The 22,735-nt window shown below is 36.6% G+C and overlaps 2 protein-coding genes across 2 annotated transcripts; both read right to left on the bottom strand.

The window, feature by feature from the left end:
• Window positions 1–3,492: 3,492 nt before the first annotated feature.
• Window positions 3,493–11,179, bottom strand: LOC127164210 (gastrula zinc finger protein XlCGF8.2DB). Its single transcript, XM_051108009.1, has 3 exons — window positions 11,099–11,179; window positions 10,142–10,297; window positions 3,493–4,974 (listed from the first exon to the last, which is right to left on the bottom strand). Exons 2-3 carry the CDS (start codon window positions 10,230–10,232, stop codon window positions 3,956–3,958), a joined length of 1,110 nt encoding a protein of 369 aa, XP_050963966.1. The 5' UTR covers window positions 10,233–10,297; window positions 11,099–11,179; the 3' UTR covers window positions 3,493–3,955.
• A 2,809-nt stretch (window positions 11,180–13,988) lies between these two features.
• Window positions 13,989–22,735, bottom strand: scgn (secretagogin, EF-hand calcium binding protein). The gene is made up of 11 exons (XM_051108070.1): window positions 22,578–22,735; window positions 22,344–22,414; window positions 21,443–21,535; window positions 20,544–20,633; window positions 20,366–20,422; window positions 20,169–20,246; window positions 18,067–18,122; window positions 16,840–16,885; window positions 16,681–16,740; window positions 16,009–16,077; window positions 13,989–15,687 (listed from the first exon to the last, which is right to left on the bottom strand). The coding sequence occupies exons 1-11, from the start codon at window positions 22,645–22,647 to the stop codon at window positions 15,550–15,552; spliced, it is 828 nt and encodes a 275-aa protein (XP_050964027.1). The 5' UTR covers window positions 22,648–22,735; the 3' UTR covers window positions 13,989–15,549.

The following is a 22,735-nucleotide window of genomic DNA, read 5'->3' as shown; positions in this document are numbered from 1 at the left end:
ATGTTATAAGTGGTCCATCTGGCCTGTTTTAAATGCCCCAAAATTTTCCTATAAGGAGAAATTTATCCAGGTTCAGCATCCAAGGAGGCCAGTGTTGCCAAGTCCACAGTTTTCTTGTGGAACTGTGCTACTTTAACACTGTTGCTGTGGGTTGTTTTTCATGTCTGCGGGTTGAAGTAACCTCAAAAACATAATATTTATCGCCAGGAATGCTAATTTTACCAGGGGAATCTAGTCAAAAAACGTGCATTTTACCCTGACAAATGTAATTTTTAACTGGGAATCCCTGTGAAGCATCATTAGGCTAGTTTTGGGCTGGTTTTGGGTAGCAATTAGGCGGGTCTTGTTGTGAAAATCTGGCAACCCTGAAGGAGACTGACAATGTGGCACTACTACCTAATCAAGGTCTAATGACAGAGGGCTTAAAATGACATCTCTCTAAAGCAGTGGTCTCAAACTCAGTGTTTAGCTCCAGCCTTAATTAAATCAAGGCCCTCAAGATGACTAGAAACTTCGAAGCAAATGAGTTGGAGCTGGTTGGAGCTAAACTCTATGGGACTGTGGCTCTTCAGAAACTGAGTTTGAGACCACTGCTCTAAGAAGAGGCTCATATATAGCCTATGCTAAGAATAGCTATCAAGGATGCTTAAAGAGAGCCTAACAACTCTGATATTCTGGAGGTATGAGGAGTGGAACAACAGTTCTCTGGAAAGGGAGTAGCCAAGGAGGCTCACAGAAAGCCTAACAACTTGGCACTACTGACTGAGCTCTAACGACAGAGGCCTCTGTATAATGACTCTCTAAAGCAGGGGTGGCGACCGTCTGTCCTGGAGAGCCGCAGCCCTGCAGAGTTTTACTTTAACCCTAATCAAACACACCTGAACAAGCTATTAAGGGTCTGAAGGGTTACTAAGAAGCTACAGGCAGGTGAGATTTTATTAGGGTTGGAGCTGAACTCTGCAGGGCTGCGGCTCTCCAGGACCGGACCTGCTCTAAAGTGAGAGGACACCTAACTACACCCTACATGCAGGTCAACTTATGAACAACTCATAGAGGGTCTAGAAGCTGTACACTAATAACCTGGTTGAGCAGAGGCTGAAACAGGGTGACTTTCTATATTAAAAATGGGCTTAACAAAGGTAACCTGCAACTCAGTGCCACTGCCTAGCTGAGCTCTAAGGGTCTCCAGCCCTGCTCTTCGGGGCCCACTTTTCTGCAGAACTTAGCTCCAACCCTAATCAAACACACCTGAACCAGCTAATCAAGTCTGCAGGATCACTTGACAAGTGACAAACCAGTGTACTGAAGGAGGTTGGAAATAAACTTTGCAGGACAGTGGATCCCCAGAAACAAGTTTGAAGACCTTTTCTCTAACTCAGTGGTTCTCAACAGTCCTCAGGGCCCACTGCTCGGCACATTTTGTATGTTTGCGCATATGTTTCTGAATCTGACATACTCAGTTCAGTTCATGAATCTTTCTCCTAAGAAGCTGATGATCTGAATCAGGTGCGTTAAATGAGGGAGACATACAAAATGTGCAGAGCAGTGGGTGCGGAGGTCTGGAGTTGAGAACCACTGCAAGTGAAAGCCTACATAAATTTAACACCCATGATAGCTTTCAAATAGCCTAACCACTCGGAATTGTTATTCAGGCAGAGCTTTGGGGGAGTGGAGGCCTCAAGATGATTCTTATAGCAAGAGGAGGCCTAACAATGCTCTAAATAAAAGGAAGGAAGCCCACGGAGAGCCTAACAACTTGGCATAACTGCCAAGTTTGAGCACTGAAGAAAGAGACCTTAATATGATGACTGTTTAAAGTGAGATGAGATGCTAAGGATAGCTACCACAGAGCAGGCACACAGAGCACCTAATAACTTGATAGTGCTGCCCAGGCAGAACAGGCAAGAAAGGCAAGACACTGAATGAAAAGCGCAGGAAAAAGTGGCTTTGTCTGTGGTCAGGAGGAGAGTCGGATAATGCTTGTTTGTGCAAATGGTTAAAAAAAGATATATGTTAAGATATTAATAAAGAAATATATAAATAGATACAGGGTGAGACAGTGAGAATTCAATCAATGCTAAATGATTTTTCAACTATCTGAAATAGTTGCCTGCCATCGAGGCGGTGGATATAAGCTAAGCAACTAAGCCTGATTGCAAACTAACTATTTCAAAAGTGATTCCCACATTTATATGAAGGACGCAGGATATTTGTCACTCCTGCTGTACAGGGTTTTTGGCTATTGGTCCTGTTGGCAACACGTAAAGCAAAACTTTTTTCTCTGTTTAACATCTCATCCAAAAGACAGTGCTTTTTTACAGTATTGTTAGGACCCACATAGACCACAGGGTGAGCACCCCCTAGTGGCCTTACTAACAGCTCTTTCAATGGCAACCTAGTTTTCCCAGAAAATCTCCCATCCAGGTACTGACCAGGCTCAACGCTGCTTAGCTTCAGTGGGCAACCAGTCTGGAGCTGCAGGGTGATATGGCTCTTGCTGAAAAGCCGCAACAAAACCATTAAAAAAATACAATGTATCTCTGTTATTACCTTAGAAAAAGTGGTCGACCAATCAGTTGCCCAGTTAGGGTAAAATGAACTGAATGCTAACAATACTCAGCAATGTGATCATAACTTGGTATAGCACTGCAAAAGATCATACTGTAGATCAGGGGGTCAGCAAGTTTGGCATCGGGCTAAAAAAAAGTTCTCAATCAGGCCACCTACTTTTCCCCAGCCATTGATGAGAGTACTGACAACACAGATGTAGCCCAGATGTGTGTCTATGTTAGATACTTTGATGGAAAGGAGTTCAGGGAAGAGCCGCTTTCTCTTAATCCATTAGAAGGGCACAAAAATGGGGGCATTATATTTATGAAACTGGAAGAGTTGTTTAGGCTGCATTCATTGTCATTTGAGAAGGTTAACCTAAGCGTGATAGACGGGGCTGCTGCTATGGCGGGAAAGACAGAGGTGAAGAAGTGCGGAGTCTGTGAGTGCCTCTTGGGTGGTACAGAGAGTACAGCACGTTTTGATGTGTTGTTCCCTTCTACATATACATGCAAGTCGACCTTCTCATCAATTAACTGTCTGCGGATTAAAGTGACAGCCATATCACCCAACATCCAAAAAATAGTGACTGATGGAAGATGCCAGTTTTCACATTAAGTGAGTAGACTACTAAGCCTGAATTTTATCTAACTTTAACTCTATTCATGTAGCCTACTCCTGTTTACTCTGTCGTTCCAGAAGTATAAGCACCCCCAGCTGTCCTATATTGATGATTTATTTATTTCTTTTGCTTAATATCACTCTTTTTGATAAAAAGGAAGCTGAATTTGCATTTTGTGTTCACATGTTGGTGCTAAGGCCCCACATTATATGCAAACGTTTCACTGTTAGTTCACTGTTTTTTCATACCACACATTTCATGACGGCTAAATTAGAGTTGTGTCTAGCAATCCACGGACTCTTTTGAATGTCTTTCCGAACTTTTCAAATTACATAATTAATTAAAGAGCTTAATTCATTTCAAAATAAAACATTGCAAAAACACTCTCATACTTTTATTTTGAAGGCAAAATCACAAAAGACGAAGTGACTGTGAGTAACTCTTGCTGTCATGACAAGTCTATTTCAGAACCACCCACTATCAAAATAATCTGGCTGCGGTCAGGGCCAGATACTATTGCTGATGTGCCGGTTCTGTCCCGCGGGATGCCTGTTGCCGACCACTGTCATAGATGAAGATATTCCTTTGTTTGAACAAAAACCAATGCTTTGTTACGTATCACACCATATTGTACCAATAATTTGTTCTTTTATATTTCTATTATATTACACTGGCTATTTGCCTTTTACCTTAAATTTAATACAAATTGTCGCTTGACGAATTGCAAGTATGAATTCTCATACAGATTTTAAGGTTTCCTTGTAGATCGGAACTCCTTCCACACTAAGTGCAAGTGTAAGGCTTCTCCCTAGAATGAATTCTCATATGGCCTTTAAGGTGTCCGTGTAGAGTAAACCTTTCTCCACACTGTTGGCAGGTAAAAAGGCTCTCTCCAGTATGAATTCTCATATGGACTGTAAGGTTTCCTTGTCGATCAAAACTCCTTCCACACTCAGTGCATGTGTAAGGTTTCTCCCCAGAATGAATTCTCATATGGCTGTTAAGATTTACTTTTTGAGTAAAACTTGTTCCACACTGTTGGCAGTTGAAAGGGCTCTCTCCAGTATGAATTCTCATATGGACTTTAAGGTTTCCATGTAGATCAAAACTCTTTCCACACTGAGTGCATGTGTAAGGCTTCTCCCCAGAATGAATTCTCATGTGGGCTTTTAGGTTTCCGTTTTGATTGAAACTCTTTCCACACTGTTGGCATGTGTAAGGCTTCTCCCCAGAATGAATTCTCATGTGGGCTTTTAGGTTTCCTTCTTGATTGAAACACTTTCCACACAGAGTGCATGTGTAAGGCTTCTCCCCAGAATGAGTTCTCATATGGGTGTTAAGGTGTCCTTTTTGAGTAAAACTCATTCCACACTGTTGGCAGGTGAAAGGGCTCTCTCCAGTATGAATTCTCATATGGACTTTAAGGTTTCCATGTAGAGGAAAACTCTTTCCACACTGAGTGCATGCATACGGCTTCTCCTCAGAATGAATTCTCATGTGGGCTTTTAGGTTTACATCTTGGTTGAAACTCTTTCCACACTGAGGGCATGTGTAAGGCTTCTCTCCAGAATGAATTCTCATGTGGACTTTAAGCTTTCTATGTTCACTGAAACTCTTTCCACACTGAATGCAGGTTAAGTAACTTTTAGTCCCGGTCTTTTGAGCCTTTTTTTGTGGGGCAGTTTTTTCAGTCTCTGAACTAAAAGGTTTTTCTTCAGTTATGACATCACAGTGTTCATCGTACTGTTCTTTCTCTTCCATTTTATTCAGCACTTCACACTCCTCTTTCAGTGCCATCAGATCTAAAGTGGAAAAAAAAGACAATATTTAAACATGTAAAACATCAAAATTAAGAACATGTATTTTAGATCCTAAACCCCACAGATGCCAAACTCATGAATACGGCAATGAGATAGCAATGGTAGCCCAGACAAGAGGCAGAATATAGATAATAATACAGAAAAAAATGAAGTAGGACCCAATACTGACACCTGAGGGACACCCTGTCGTAAAGGCACAATCTAATATCTGCAAGTAATCAGATAGAAAAACTGGAAATGTTTTTTAAACCAATTCAGTGCAAGTCCAGCTCCAATTTGTAACATAAAAAAAAAACACTGTGACATTTTATATTGAATGCTGCAATACGATTTCTCTCTCTCCTTCGGCTTGCTCCCTTTATCAGGGGTCGCCACAGTGGAGTGATCCGCACAGCCGATTTGGGACGTTTTACGCCGGATGCCCCTCCTGAATGCTGCAATAAGATCTAATAAATACGAAATGCTACAAACCCCAAAATCAGCTGTGATGAGGTCATTCATGACCCTCATTAAAGCAGTTTTAAGAGCATTTATGATACTCTGATAATTTGATGCCGCTTAAACACTGAACCATAAGTCAAATATTTTGAATTGACACTTTGTCTACCTTAGTTTAAAATAGCTTAGATGTTTACCACAGAGATGATTTCTTAAAAAGATATTTCAAGGGGCAAACTCATCCAGAATGTAAGTAAGAGCAGCAATTATATTGATCACTGGAGGCCACAACTGGCAGGTAGCCAATAGCAAAGCTAAGAAGATCATCATAATATTAGGTCTGTCCACGACTAAAGATTTTTCTGGTTGACTAGTACTTGTTCATATTTGAGATTGCTGAATGATAGGCGAGCATTTGGATATCCTGTCCGATATATTGTATTACCACATAGACCAGCCGGTATTGATCTGTCCATCATGGACTGTGTGACTTTGCCACTTCCTTGGTCGACCAAGCCTCTTCTTGTCAACTAACAGTTTGTTGGCTATTAGGGGGCAGACATTAGCATTACATTAGGGACCACACCTGAAGTGCAGACCATATCTAACGTACCATAAAAAAATACCAGAAAATTGACATGCTTAGTCATAGTTAATCTATATCGTGCGATGGGCGCCGCCATGTTAGTTCGTGCCGCAATTCAGCCAACAGTATCTCTTGAATTTACAACACATAAATTCATTCTTTTCTCCAAAAATACATGATAAAAAACGTCTGGTGAACTGGGAGAATATAGTGAACTTTATAGTTGCCTACACAATGCGAATCCAATATGAACGGATTGTTATAACTCGTTTCATAGACATCAGTGTGTATTTTACAAACTACAGAAGTACTGTTTTGCTAGTACTTGTGTGTATTTACATGTTTGAAACCTAAAAAAAACATTACATGGTTAAAAACACTGCATAGTTGTGATACATAACACAGCTGTCTAAGTTAACAGAAGCTGTGTTTCCATTAACCTTCAAATTGCGCAGATTGGAACTGTGAATTAAAAATACGCCTAATGGAAACGTGTCAATTTCGTATATCACCAAAAAACGCTTGCACAAGGTGGTTTTTCAAGTTGAGAAAGGAATGTGTCGCAAAACTGCAATGGAAATGTTTTTTTTTTTCTATTCTTCAATGTGCTAAAACCTCCAAGAAACACTTCATACATGGTCGCTCTCAAAGCACACGTCTGCGGCACATTACGGCTCTGACACGGCCACCGGAGCTCACTGCAGCCACTCTAATCAATGCCTGTGTTTATACAAGCCATGCCGCGCATATTTCAGAAGTGGCGCTCCTTTTGTAAAAATACATGCATATGCCTCCTTTGATTAAATATAGCCAAAATCCATCGCCATGACATATCATGAGAAGAAAAATTATGTTTTAGTCGCGTAACATCTGTTAATGGAAACACTGTCATTTCACAATACTTTTTAAATCAACATTTATAGAATATTGCCAAAGTTTTGTGCAAATCTGTAATGTAAAAACGCCTAAAGTGTGTTAAAGATATCAAAGTTTAGGGCTGTGTATTGCCAAGAATTTGCCGATACAACACGTATCACGATACAGGGTTTGCGATACGATATGTTACGATACATTGCGATATTGTTAACAAGGCGATATATTGGGATATTTCTTATTTTATGAATAGGACATAATTTTAGGAAAGCTGTAATTAAGAACACATCACCATATGCAAACCATTCAATGTTATTGAATCACTTTTTGTGCAGTACGAGAAGGGAGAAATTAAAGTGTTTGCAAGATTCTTTAATTATTAAATGTAAGCTTTTATAAACAGACTATATATTTTTAGACCCTGCTTTACAATAGTAACCGTGTCAGATCATTTTGATCTGAACTTAAGAATTACATCTGCTTAATATCAATAAAAAATAAAGTACTTACAGGATTCCTAAAGAAAACAAAAGAATTGTAAAACAATAAAATAAAGACAGATATTGGACATTGTAAGAACTTTTTTGTTCTGAGAATTTCGCAAGTTTTGGATTTTGCAAGTTTTTCAGTTTGCCATTATGCACCGTGTGCAATCACAGAGACCACGCATTATAACACATTATTGGAAACTACTCCATCCAGGGGCGGACTGGCCTTCGGGAGAACCGGGAGAATTCCCGGGGGCTGGCAGTCAATCTGGTCCGCTGCCCTACTTTTTTTAGTTGTTGTTGTTGTTGTTGTTTCTGTTGCCTGCTGAATGTACTAAAATGAGTATTTCCTAATTCACCATTCAATAATGAAACTCATACTAAAATAATACAAAAAATGATGACTCTGTTAATCTTGACTGGCAACGCGCCTTCACACACTCCGCCAAAAGGATGCAAGACTCAAGAATGGAGTGCCTAGATGGAGCAGAGAGGCAAAACTGTCCTGTTCAGGACTTCAAGTGCAAGCAGGGATGGGAGACATATCAAATATTTGCAATAATATCACAATCATTTTGATGACAATGTAAAATTTGAAAATATTGTGAATATCGAATATTTCAAATTCAAGCATACTTTCCCAAAAGAATCAGCCGAATGTCTAATATTACATCCCCTTACGCTAATTCCCGAATCAGAGCTTCGCTGTTACAAGGATACATTTTCTCAAATATCCAACCGTGTGTGCGGGGAGAGGAGGCTAAAGCTGGTGGAGGCACCAGCGTGTGCACTTGAATTTTTTTTTCAGTGGAAAAAATTTCAAATATTCTGTCAGTTTTGCTCATAACGGTAAGAGTAATACATCATTCGGAACTGTAATGGGTCTACTTTTATTTGTGTGCACTCACAATATCAATATAAAATAAAACGGTGCTTTTATAAAATAAAGAAAACAACAACAGGAGCGCTTCACAAAAATGAATCGAAAATCTGTGAATACATACCTCACTGACATGATAAATATATCTATAGAAAGCTTTAAATTATTACTTAATGAAATAAAACAAACTCTTTCATTACGTAATCTGTAAAGATGGGTCAGGATTGGCAACCTCATCCTTGCGACAACAGAAAACACTAGTTTATTAACAATTCAAATATCTCCTTACGATTTAAAAAAACATGGTTAAATTTCCTTAGAACAAAATTTGATCCATGCTAATGCAAAAATATGTTCAGTATTAAGATTCTTCTATAAAGATATATTCAAGATGTAGCTAATTTTGTATTAATTTTGACATTTAAGCAAGATAAAACAATAACACATGGTCCTAATGTAATACTTTTTTTTTTTTTTTCTAAAATAAATGTAGGCCTATACTATGTGCAAACAAATTTTAATAAGGTGGTTGTTTTGCAACAAGGTGGAGATGTGTTGATGAAAAAGTTCAAGAGTTCAAGAGACTTTTCTAGATGTGATGATAACGAGGCCATACAAAAAAATATTGTTGTCTGTGGTTTCAAAATTTGTTGTGGGTGTATGGGATGGCCTGGATGAGCGTGAGATTTCCCGGCCTGAAATTTTGTCCCTGTCCACCCCTGACTGCATCCGAAACTAGTGGCAACAAAGAATTAACTTCCAGAAATTAGTGGATTTTAAATAACCTGCAGTTTTACAACTATCTGTTGTCCACCAGGGGTCTCAGTAAACACTGGATGTAAGTTCTTTGCAACTTTTAAATAAATTTGTGAGCTTTGCATATGCTTTTTGTATTTGCTTTCAAACATGCATTGTGCCATTACTTATTAAGCCTATATTTCAAACTACTTGTTTTACTGTAGTTGGATGACTTGGAACTCTGCATTACAGACGACAATGGAGAAGACCGGGACATCCTTATGATGTTATATGATGTCAGACTAGCATTACATCCAGATCCCCAGCGAGAATTCTCCCCACACACACAAATGATAGTCAACCCTACCAAAATAGTAGAACCGGCATATGATCAGGAAAGAGAAAGGGTGAATGTTCAGTCCTTGATCTGTTTTTTTTTTGTTTTTTTTTTTGTGCTGGTGCTAGACTGCAGTCACATCGCTTTATCACTACAACAGTCACTACAACTTATCAGTCACTACAACTTTACCAACTGTTTAAGATGATGCTGTGCTGCAGTATACAATTTTGTTTGTGTGTCATATTCCCCTCTGTTTAAAACTGACATAAGATTAAGTTTACTAAAGAAAATGTGTATTGCGCATTCTTTTTTTTAAACTTTATAAAAAAAAAAAACTATATTCTTCTCAAAACTATATTCTTTTTTTTTTAATTCTGAACCACAATAATGCATACCATACAGTACAATGTTAATATTTTGATATGTTAACACATCTTGTGCACTCCTTAAAAAAAAAAAAAAAGAAAGAAAAGAAAAATTAGATTTTTATGCATTCTGCAAGAACCCACACTGGCAAATCAAATACAAAAATCACAAGTACAGATTATTTTGTGAGATATAAACAATAAGAACTTCCCAGGAGCACTATCAGCACTATTTAAGGACATTAATATTTGTACTTTCAAGGCAGCATTAGTATTTGTCTGGTCATGTGATCTCAACATGTCTGTCCACATGAGGCCACCCACTCCATGACAAATAAAAACACTTTAATTACAACACACAAATGTCATTCTTCAAAAATATCATTCATTTCTGACATTTTAGTAAGGATCAGAAGTTCAGCTCTGAGAATGAAAGCCAACCTGTTTGTTCCTCAGGATCTTCTTGTTTCACTGTGAATGCTTCTTCAATCTTCATGTCTTCACTCTCCTCTTTAATAAACGCCATCTTCATAAGAGTAAATCACGCAAATCTCAGATGCTTCACCAGGATTTTTTTCTGTGTCTGGTTATGTTGTCCTGTTTGAGATAAGAATAATTATCAGAAAGAAATATAAATCCAAACTATAAATCTCTGTTTCAATCAGCTCCCTAGTTCAGTAGTCAGCACAAAACAAGAACTACAAATTCATAAAATTAGTTATACATATTTAATATGTATGGTTTATGTTTAGGTATTCAGTAAAATGTAGATATTTAATAAACTGCTACATGTACACATTTGGATTTGGTTTGTAAATGTTATCATTACACGTTAGTTTGTTTGTTGTTCTCGTTGTATTTATGTTGTTTTGAGCAGCAGGTGTCGTCAGCGTGTAGTGATTTGAACGCTTCGAAAACAGTGAATCATTTTGTAAAGCATTTGATCCAACTGGATCTCACGGTGCTTTTCCACTGGCACGTAGCGAGTGGAGCGCAGCGTTTTCCATTCATTCCTTTGGAAGCTGAGCGTAAACGCTCACGGGGTGCTTTATGGGATTGAAAGCGACTTGGAGAAAGCATCGAGAGCGTCTGAGAGCACTCACTGCCAATAGAAAACAATTTTAAAAAGCAGTGGCGTTATAGCTTTGCCGGCGGTACTGAGCGCAAATCTGACGCTGTAGTGGAAAAAGCACCGTCATAACTTGCCAGTGACCGCATTCGTGTTTATGATGAACTTATTTACAATATAGGGAGCAAAATCAGGCGCCCCTGTTCTGTTACTCGTGCGGATGCGCTTCACTCACATAAAATGTCGCTCATTTCAGTTAGATAAACCATGACAATGTTACACTTTATATTAAGTAGTGAATTTATAATGCACAATGTACAAACACAAACCTTTCTTCAGCCAAATCACAACAGAACAGATGCAGGAGCGTAGCGCAACTTTATGATGTCACGTCGCAAAACCAAAATAAAAGTCCAATTCACACGCTGTCTCTAAAATCACCAAGCGCATAGAAATTACGGAGTACAAATACATACAACTATTAAACGTATGTCAGCGTTAAATTCTTGGTGAAATAAACATGAAAATACATGTTGTCCAACTATGTGGTGAAAAGAACCACGGGTAAATGTGTGTAGCACAGCAGTCATGCAAACTTCAGTGTTTTGATTTACTTTTAGGGGTGTAAAGTGCTCAAAAAAGTATAGATACTCAGTGAAAGTGTTGATAAATTAAAAGTAAAAGTATCTGGCCAAAACATACTTTAATGAAAGTAGAACACTTCAACTTTAAATTGTACTTTAGCATAAATTTAAATCAGAGAGAGATACATAGATTTAGTTAAAGGGAGAAAACAAAACACCATGGCTGCAGGTTGAAAACATTTATCTAGTTCAACAACAACAACAATTAAAATGCAGCACAGTGGAACACAAAATTCCATCATTTACACCCTCATGCTGTTCGATTAGATATGTTTAAGACTTTCATTTTCAGATTAATTTAAACAAAAATCATGCTTCAAAAACTACACAATGTGAACATGGTGGTAACCCATACGACCCGTTATTAAATTTGTCATCTTAAGTGACACAACAAGTGTAAGAAAAACACTGTCATTTTAAACTTTGTTCATTCTGTGTGGTTTCTGATACAGTATTCTTGCATCATGTGGACTAAAAATCTTTGAGTCCGCAGTAGCATGAAGGTGAGTAAATGATGACAGAATTTTCAAGGGAAGCAATTTTTTCCACCTCAACATGCTTAATATGTGCAAAACGGTTCAGTTTGGAATTTCTCGGAGAGGGCGCGCTGTGGGTTTGAGTATGAATAAAACATAAGACGTTACATAAAAGTGTTTAGCATTTCATAATGCTTACATTGCACAGTTTATGGGTCAATTATTTTGATCGGTTAATTTATGGGTCAATTATTTTTGTCTAAGGAAGTATAGTGTTTTGCACATCATTAGGGTTAGGGTTAAGTAACTATAACAAAAATGTGACATACCATTCCTTGTGGTTTGACAAATGGCAAATGAAGTTTGAGTTTGCTGGTAACACTTTACTTGAAGGGGTGTGCATAAGACTGACATGACACCTTTATAATCGTGACATGACACATGTCATGAATATGAAGGAGGTTTTATGCAAGTTTATTACTACTGTCATTTAGTGTCATTTGCACAGTTATGCCATTTTTAATGAAAAGATGACATTGTTTGTGATGCCTTTATTATGACAGCTTGACATAAACCAATACATCATAACCTGTCAGTGTCTTTATCATGACAACTTGACATTACCAAGACAACATAACCTTTCATAAATCTGTCATAAACATGACATAGCAGATGCATTATCAAACTTAATAAAAGACTTAGCTTTATGGGTTAACATCACATTAAATTGTCATTTGGTTGGTTTTGTCATGGGGCCATTATAATTGTGTCATGAATATTTTTCTGACCACTTTTTTCAGTGGTACAAATTGAATTTATCCTTAAAATGTCATTAAGTGCTAAGACTCTGTCAAATAATTTTATAACAGTGTCATTAATATTTTTCTTGACCTCAACTACAGTGGTACAAGTTGAATTTGTCATTAAAATGTCATTAAGTGTTAATACTCCGTCAAATTATTTTATAACAACATCATAAATATTTTTCATTTCATAATGTGTGTGTTTTTTCCTCTAACAAAAGATCAGATAATAGACAATTTCAAATGTTGTAAAAAGGATTAACTGGTGTTATAGAAATAAATCCCACACATTTATATTTTCTTTACATGCTTTTTTACATCATGGAAAAGTCTACCCAAGACACCACTATAATGGTGTACACCTAACCTGTGGTGCCACTCTATCATTTTAAGAAAAACAATTTCCTCTATGACGCCATATGTGACCTTGGACCACAAAAGCAATCATAAGGGTCAATTTTTTGAAAATGAGAATTATACATAATCTAAAAGCTGAATAAATAAGCTTTCCATTGATGTATGGTTTGTTAGATTCTTTGTTAGATTTCTTAGCAATGCATATCACTAATCAAAAATTAAGTTTTTGATATATGTTTACAGTAGAAAATTTACTGATCCTGGCTTGATAACAAAAAAATTGCACATGCATTTTTATTTCTTAAATTTTTTCCATTTTTTAAATTATTTCCCTGCAACAAAATATTAATTCACTTTCATATTTTTCTGTACAAATGCTGTCATATAGTACAACATATATAGTATATAACATATATAGCTGTCGTATAGTACAACATTGTCTTGGTAATGTCAAGCTGTAATGGTAATGTCATAACAAAGTCACTGACAGGTTATGATGTATTGGTTTATGTCAAGTTAGAGAACATAATACATAAATTTACATAAGTAATAAAATTCCATAAATAATAATCAGTTATTTTTTCTCAAATGCATTATATATAGAACAGTTTTGATGCTATATTATTGTTTGTTTATGTTGCTAGAGGTGGTTGATAAGGGTGTTGTGCAGTGGTACACAGAACCGTGGGGTGAAATTTTCTCAAAACACTGTTTGCAGTAGAAAGAATCATGATCCAAGACACTTACTCCTCTGAACAAGACTTTTGATAGCTTGTCATTGTTCTTATAAAATTATACATATCTATTATAAAATAGTCAGTGAATATTAATGTATTTTAATAAATGTTAGTAGAATAAAGGAAGGTTAAGGGTGGTTTTTAAGGCTGCCCTGGAGCCCACCCAGCACTGCAAATTAACTCATTAGCAGAAACTCTGACATTTGGGGCCAGTAGACATACAAACTGTACAGTGCTGTGGTTCTCCAGGACAGGGTTGAAAACTGCAATGCCTGCAATGTCTTACAACAAAACTAAGAAATGTTTTAAAGTTTTATTCTCTGCGTAATCCCTGGTAACTGCCATAAGAAACAAAACTGCCATATTTTGGTCTTTGTCAGTTAAAATCGTGTTAAGCATGAACATACACAGGGGATAGAAATAGACGACAAATACTTATTTGCATGCAAAACAAAAAACAAAGTGCTTGAGCATCTGTTTGCCAATGGCATGACTGTAAAATAAACAGCAGCAATGAATATAAATAATCCATAGCTATAAGGATAAACTAACAGTACAGAGCTATACACCAGACAAGGCTTTTACAAAGTGACAGCTGGTGTGTGTGTTTGTGGTCTTTCAGTGATGTCTTTATGCTTCGTTAGATGTTCAGAACATTCTGTTCATCTATTAGCAGCTTTTAGTTCGGCTAATTAGAATAACCAAGCAATGTAAAAGCAAGACATGAAACTAAATCCTTTAATGTTGTTTGATTCTCACAAGTAACAATCTAAGGGAAAAAAAACCCTGCTCTATCCTTTAACTGCTTTTATTTCAAGCATATTTATTTAAAATACTGTAAATATTTGTAAATGTTGTAAATATGTTATTCAGTGTAAATATTTATATGAACCCAGATAGCACATGTACGTCTGCAAGATGTCTATTGAAGATCACTTGATCTGGAAAGCATCTGCTGTGTACAAACATCTGACAGATGTGTGTAAGAAGTCGGTTTTACATACATTCTAAATCATAAACATCTTAAAGACATTTAATAGACGTGTATTTTACATCTGATAGGAAACGTCCTATAGACGTATTGCAGATAAGCAAACACCCTAAAAATTATGTCTTCCAGATGTCAGTGCAGACGTCAAATAGACGTCTACGTGATGTATGTGTGCTATCAGGGAACATACTGATCCCAGATAGCACACGTACATCTGCAAGACGTCTGTTAAAGATCATTGATCTGGAAAGCATCTGTAAGATGTCAGTTTTACATACATTCTAAACCATAAACATCTTAAAGACATTTAATAGACGTGCATTTGACATCTGATAGGAAACGTCCTATAGACGTATTGCAGATGAGCAAACACTCTAAAAAAATACGTCTTACAGATGTAAATGCAGCCGTCAAATAGACGTCTCCATGATGTATGTGTGCTATCAGGGATTCAACAACTGAGCTATGAACTAAACAAGTTTCCCAGATGTGATGAACATAAATTAAATAAGGATTCTCTGAACAAATGAGGCTCCATGAGGAGCAGATGCACTACATTATATATTCAAGCCACCGCTATTTTGGCTTTACATGTTAAACAGATATAACTTTTATTGTTGCAAAAGCACAGCATTAAAGTTATTACATTTCCATTAATTTCAGAATAACTTTTTTTAAATTAGAGAAACAAGCAATTCACAAGTAATACGTAATGTTTTCACATTCCACATTCAGGTTGAAAATGTAGTAACTGATAGTAAAAGTGAGAACTTCAGTGTGCATGTGATTTAAGCTTTAATCCCAAACACAGGGCCAGCTCACTCTTCTGAATCTTCCCGTCTTTATTCACATCACAGTGGCGTAGCAGAACCTCACGCAATTTATCCAGATCACCTCCACTGATGCTGGGCTGAGACAAAGAAGAAAGTGTTGGAATACAGGAGGAAACAGGAAGAAATCAAAGCAGAAAACATTTTACATTTTTAAGCAGTTTGATTAATAAACGATTACATTATGTTCAGAGCGCAAACTACAAAGCATGTGTAATGTGTAATATAATGTGTAATACTGAAGCTTATGGACCCAAATAAACTAAAACAACAAACCAAAATTTAACAGTTACAGCAGTTGTGATGCTTCCTCAGAATGCATCACAGACATGTAAGTTTAGGTTTGATATAAAACGAATGACTTGTTTACTTGTGATGTTTATTACTGTTTAATCACTCACCCTGACAAGCTCCATCATGTCTTTGACAAACCCGTCCACCTCTGGTCCTTCAAGGGCTCCAGTCTTACTCTAGAGGAGAGCCAACTATTAAAAGCTGGAACTTCATTAGCAGTGCATTGTGTTTGTTATTGCGTCCAGGTACCACATTTGATATTTATCATGACAATGACCCAGATAGCACACGTATGTCTGCAAGATGTCTGTTTAAGATCATTTGATCTAGAAAACATCTGCTGTGTACAAACATCTGACAGATGTCGATAAGATTCACATACATTCTAAACTATAAACATCTTAAAGACATCTAGTAGACGTATAGGAAACGTCCTATAGATGTATTGCAGATGTGCAAACACTCTAAAAAATATGTCTTCCAAACAACGTAATGCTAATGCCACAAAGAGTAATGCAAAGCGAATTTTCTTCTAACACTGTAGATTTATCCCTGGGGTTAGCTGGTGAGCATGTCTAGTTAGCCATTGCTATGAGCAGTTTTTGCAAGCAGCATACAAATTGCAAATATTTTAGATGTTTGCCAGTTACCAGTTGCTACTTATTCTTTTTGGAGGGCTTTTAAAATTGTGTCATCAGCCCATCAGTGTTGTTGCCCTGTCAGCATACAAGTACACATTTGTATTATCAACTGTAGAAAGGTTAAAAAAACATTCTTACAACATCATAATGTGCAAAGATCTTCTCAAAGTCTCTCTTTCTCTCCTTTTGACTGCTGGCCTGAAGAGGAAATAGAGACGGCATCATGCACTGGTTTGCAGCAAATTATTACATTTAGGAGTAATTAAAGATTAAGTGAATTGGATATAAAGTACTAACATCCATTTTGAACTGCAACAGGAAGTTGTCTTGCAGAGCCAGAATTCTGGGGAGGAAATACAATTTCATACTTGATCAACTCCACAACACTGCCACTTTTATCAAACTCTATTAGATTAACATTGAACTGACTTGAACTGAATAACAACATTACAATTGCTTTGTGTATAGTCGATTTATAGCTCATTTGAACTCATTTCTAACTGATGAACTTTGCATTGAATAACATGTTATTTTCCTGTTTATTACTGTGAATCTAGTTTGAGACAATCTGCATTAAAGAAAGTACTATATGTGCAGTTGCTCCCAAAAGTCACTACTCGTTTGCATAAAATTAATACTTTCTCAAATTTGTTGCCACTAGACACAACCACATGGTAAAATTCACTTGTGTTGCCTATAGCGAGTTGAGCTAAGTGGCATTATAAAAATTCCAGTCTGCTAGATTTAACGTGTAAATCATGAATTTACATATTACTGTATTCACTGAGTTTCAGTAGAGATTGGATGCTTTAAAGAGTATTAAATTGCCGCCTGTATGTCACTGGCAGCTGCCTAATTAGCATTTTAACCTAAATGGATTCTAATATGCGACTGAAATGACTACATGCATCAGACAAATGTTTCATAACACAACATAATTATAAGTTTTGAATTAGTCTCTTAAAAATAGGTGCATTTTCATTGCAATATTTTATAAATGTTGATTTAAAACTTTTGCAAAATGACGCCATTTCCATTAACCAATGTTATGCGACTAAATGTAATTATTTCCTCTCATGTTAAGTCATGACGACCAATGTTGGAAGATGTATGTGTATCTCAGCCACCGCACTAGTCATTATTTTTAATCGAAGGAGACGTAGATGTGTATCTTTACCAAAAGAAAGTTGTTTCTTGGAGGTTATAGTACATTAAAGTAGTATTATGTGACTTTAAAGTATGCCAAGTGAACTGTTTCCGTTACAGTTTTGCAAAATACTCCTTTTTTGAATTGCCTGAAAAACCACCTCATCTGAGCGTAAAAAAATGAGTTTTTGTGACATTGTAAACTGAATCAGTGGAAACATGTCAATTTATGGAAATGCAGCTAATGCTATTGTTGTGTAACTAAGTGCTTCTCTCTTAGAACAACACAAACATACACACAAAGACCCATTCTCACCCTCAAGGTCTAAACGGCTCCACAAGCACAGAACAAAAGCACTATTGTTAAACACACATCACCTAGCTAGATCATTAAGGTCCAATCTCCCATCTTTGTTTTTGTCAAAAATGCTCATCTGCAAAACACAAAAACAAGGCATTCTTGATTAGAAGTGTTATGCATTTTCCAAGCCATTTTCCAGACAAAATCAACTACAAAGAATAACGACACTTACTGTCATTTTCACACAAATTGTCATTTTCTAAAATAACTAATTGTGCACTTATCTCTACAGAAATACATAGCTATTTTAAAAAATCTGTTTAAAATGATGTATACCAACATGGTATACAATTATGTTCTAGGCATATCAGTGGCCTGTAAAAACCTGTCATGGGGGCCACCATTTGAAAACGTATGAGCAGCCAAACACTACTTACTTTAATGAGTAACACTGATAGTTTCACTTGCTGTGTGTAATGGAAAAAACCCAGAGTCCTGAGATCAGGTCAAAGGAAGGTTAATGCATGTTAATGCATCAGCCGCAGTCTGCTGATGGCTGATGTAAACAGTGCGATCACTCGCTAATTGATCTGTATACCCGGCATCTTAAAAAGCAGTGCTTTTTGTATGAGATGAGACTGAAATAATGGCCGAAGAATGATTAATCTGTACATGCATGCAATGTATACAGAAGACAAAAAATATTTCTCTTCCCACTTGATTTCTGGCAAAATTGTCAACTTGATCGCACAGATACTATTTGATGTAAACTGAGCTGGACAATGACATCACTGAGTCATTGCTGAACTGACTTTCACTGGAAAATTCAGTGTTAGGGTTAGATTAATATAGTCCGCTTGCATTATCGACACACTATTTTCATGTTTGATACTGTAAAGCTGCTTTGACACAATCTGTATTGTTTGAAGCGCTACAGTCATGGCCAAAAATATTGGCACTCTTGCATTTCTGTCTGCAGTTGTTGCAGTTGAAACTGTTTTGATACACACATGTTTTGTTTTGGGGGGGAGAAAGAAAATAAAAGTAAAATCTTTCTATTGGAATTCTGGAACACTCTTCTTTTGCAAACTGCTCCAGGTCATTCAGATTTGAAGGATGCTCTCTCCCAACTGTTGTTTTGAAATCTCCACAGGTGTTCTATGGGACTTATTGCTGGCCATTTCAGAACTCTCCAGCGCTTTGTTTGAAAGCATTTCTGAGTGCTATTTAAAGTGTGTTTTGGGTCATTGTCCTGCTGGAAGACCCATGACCTCTGGTAGAGACGCAGCTTTCTGACACTGGTCACTACGCTGCGCCCAAAAATTCTTTGGTAATCATCAGATTTTATGATACCGTTCACACAGTCAAGGCATCCAGTGCCAGAATCAGCAAAGCAACCCCTAAACATCTTTGAACCTCCACCACATTTGACTGTAGGGACTGTGTTCTTTTCTTTGAAGGTCTCGTTTCTTTTTCTGTAAACAGTGCCATGACGGCCTTTAACAAAAAGCTCTACTTTTTCCACAATTTTTTCTATCAAATCGACAGACAACTCTTTATACTTCTTTCTTTTCTCTATGCTCAAGGTGACACAACACAAAGGTTGAGTAAACTTTTCTCCATTTTAGCTGGTTGCAAGTGTGATTACTACATTGGCCACACCCGTTACTTTCCACAGGTGTGTCTAAATACAAATTACAGGAGCATCACATGCTTGAAAAGCAATTATTTCTTACAATTTTGACAAAGTGGCAATAATGTTGTCCATTCCTTTTTTGAGTTCTGTGTAAAATTTTATCAAGTTTGACTTTTCTTACCAATACCAAAACATTTGCAATTGGAACAATTTTCTGAGAGAAGTGTTGCATTTTCTGACAGAACTGCAAGGGTGTCGATATTTTTGGCCATGACTGTATATAAATAAAGGTGACTTGACTTCGGACAGATAGACAAAAGTTGTAAAAAGGAATTGACGCAATCAGTGTGGTATATAGCTGAATAATCACTGGGCTTTCTGACATATTTACAGAGGTGTATCATTATGGGACATGCTGATTATGTACTACATTTGCATTGCTCCAGTATAAAAAAAATGTCAAACTATCTGTCAAGATGTAATCATACAGAGGTTTGTACAAATAATTAACAAATGGGGTAGAATTAAAAACAGCAATGTTACCATGGTATTTGTGTATTCATCCAGCTTCCTAGGAGGGATATCCTTTTTATGCTGCTGAAACAAGTCCTTCAAGAAGCCCTGCCATCAGAAATAGAGAAACAAACAAAACAATATCCTCAATATTCAAACTTCGTAATTGTTGTTATATATCATTGTAAATGACAGTCTCTGCCCTTCAGTCATGTGGGTGCATCTACCTTGAGCTCCACAGCTGATATGTAACCACTGCTGTCAGCATCATATTTCCTCCAGATCTGTCATGGGAAATGTAAAACTTTTGCTGGTCATCACAAAAAAAACTACAACTTGAAATCACAATACTGAGTAAAACTGTGCATGATATTTAAAAATGTTACAAATGGAGTAAAGGTTTACCTTCATGAACTCCACACTGTTATCTAACGGAGCCTCTCGACGAAAGATAAGAAGGAAGTTCTCATCCTCTGGCAGGATCATGTTGGCTAGCTAGTATAAATGCAAAAATACATTCAAAGTTATGGATTTATTTACTAGTACTGGGTTTAATCAGCACAAATGTGATTCTGTCTGTAATCATAAAAGTAAATTGCTTGTTTCTTTTATACAACACAAAGCTTTCCCTAAAATATAGTTAAGCATAAAACTAAACAAATGAACGATAGCAGCATGGCATGACACTGTAAACACATAAAGACATGACAATGTAAACCCTGTTGGCAGTCCAGAATGATACAGTAACCAGGAAGTGACAGGGGTTCACTTACTTTGTCATGATGTCACTTTTGTAAAATGAAATAACCACTATGTGATTATATACAGACTCTGATTACTGGAGCTACAGTATAATCTAATCCAGTCATTCAATCATCCACATCCTTGCTTTACTTATTGTATAAATGTGACAGAAGCAAAACAAACTATTAACATGACACAGAAAGCAACACTTTAACACTTATAACGTGCTAGATCTGACTGGTGCAATGATGCTGAAAACAGCAGGAAGCCATAAAGTGGCAAGATAACATCTGCAGCAGCAAAAAAAAAAAAAAAAAAAACCTTTGCCATCACTGCTTTCAGAAAGCAATTCAGCTATGTTTGTTTTACTCTTCACAGAGAATGACTAATTATAGAACAACAGACTAACAGTAAGGTATCCCTTTAAAACTATTTTGCTTTAAAAATATTCCTTCTTTAATGGTTGCTCATTTTTCACCAGTTCCATCACATCAGTTTTCACTTCTCTGCAGGGCTAGCAGTAATGAAAGGAAAATGTAAACAAAAAAAATGTGATTTACTTCATGGATTGCCAAGCGTCCATCAGATGTGAGATCATAGGCAGACATAAACCTCTTCTTTATCTTCTGTACTTTCTCCTCTGTAATCGTATCCTAAAGACCGCAGAGAAAACAAACTGGTTACCATGACTACATTTCCATCATTCATCTCTCATTATTTCCCCATCATCACTCAGCATAACCATTGGGCTGAAACAGCTGTGCACCACCAGAGTTGCTCATAAGTTATTCAATGATTCTCTGACACAACATTTATTTATTACAAGCTTTCTCACATCACAATAACCCCTTTTAACAGGGTTTTAGAATCAGCACCATTAAGAGCATTTGTTTCGCTTTATTTGTTTAGTAGTTTTAGTGCAAGTTAATGAAAATCAGTATAAAATACAAAATGTAAACAAGGGTTATAGCAACTTTGTTAGAACACTAAAAATCTATTTTTATCTTGTACGTCTAACCACAGTTTCCTGAAAATAAAGTGTTGCATGAGTTCCTGTGTAACCAGTCTAATATAACAGCCAAAATATATTGGTTATGAGTGTACTGTACATACTTTTTAAAAACCATGATAACCATAGTTTCCATTTTTAGGACCACAATGATTTAAAATTTTGTCAAAAGGTGTGCCAGTTTTGTCCAGTGGTACTGTCTTTGAAGTATTTGCTTCTATGGAAGGTAAACAGATGTTAAATGGCTTTTGTGTGTATTATGTTAGAGAGCTAGTGAACAGATTCTAATGTGCTAACAGTCAGAGAGCAATCTTAAAAAAGCACTTACAGAAAGAGAACAGCATGTATAATGTGCTTCACCTGTCATCATAAGACAGATGTGTTTACAGGTTTTTGTACATTTGAATAGAATACACTACTGAACTTTCAAAACCAAGTATTTTTTTACATACCTTTGGCCCTAATTTTTCCAGCATGTGACGGAAAAAGTCATCCAACTCTTTCCCTTCAATGTAGCCATTATCTACAGAAAAGAATTTATCTAGTATTTATCTTATGATGAGATGAACAGATACAAAGTGTTTTTTTTTATCTAAACATCCATCACTATGTAAATAAGCAAACCTTTAAATAACTACAAAAAGATATAATTTAAAGTCAAAATGGAAATTTATTTAAATTCTTACCATCAGCATCAAAGTGTTGCCAGATCTGTAGAAATCCAGCAGCATCTAGATTAGCAAAGGCACAGTCCATGATGAAATTATAAAATGAATGGTACAGCGATATAGAGCAAGAACAGAAATGCTGTGCACAGTGAGGAACACTTTGCTCTGACTCACTG

The sequence above is a fragment of the Labeo rohita genome, chromosome 4 (genome assembly GCF_022985175.1).
Source record: "Labeo rohita strain BAU-BD-2019 chromosome 4, IGBB_LRoh.1.0, whole genome shotgun sequence".
Taxonomy (NCBI): domain Eukaryota; kingdom Metazoa; phylum Chordata; class Actinopteri; order Cypriniformes; family Cyprinidae; genus Labeo; species Labeo rohita.
Note: the sequence above shows the minus strand (reverse complement) of the source record. Positions and strands in the feature narration are given on the sequence as shown.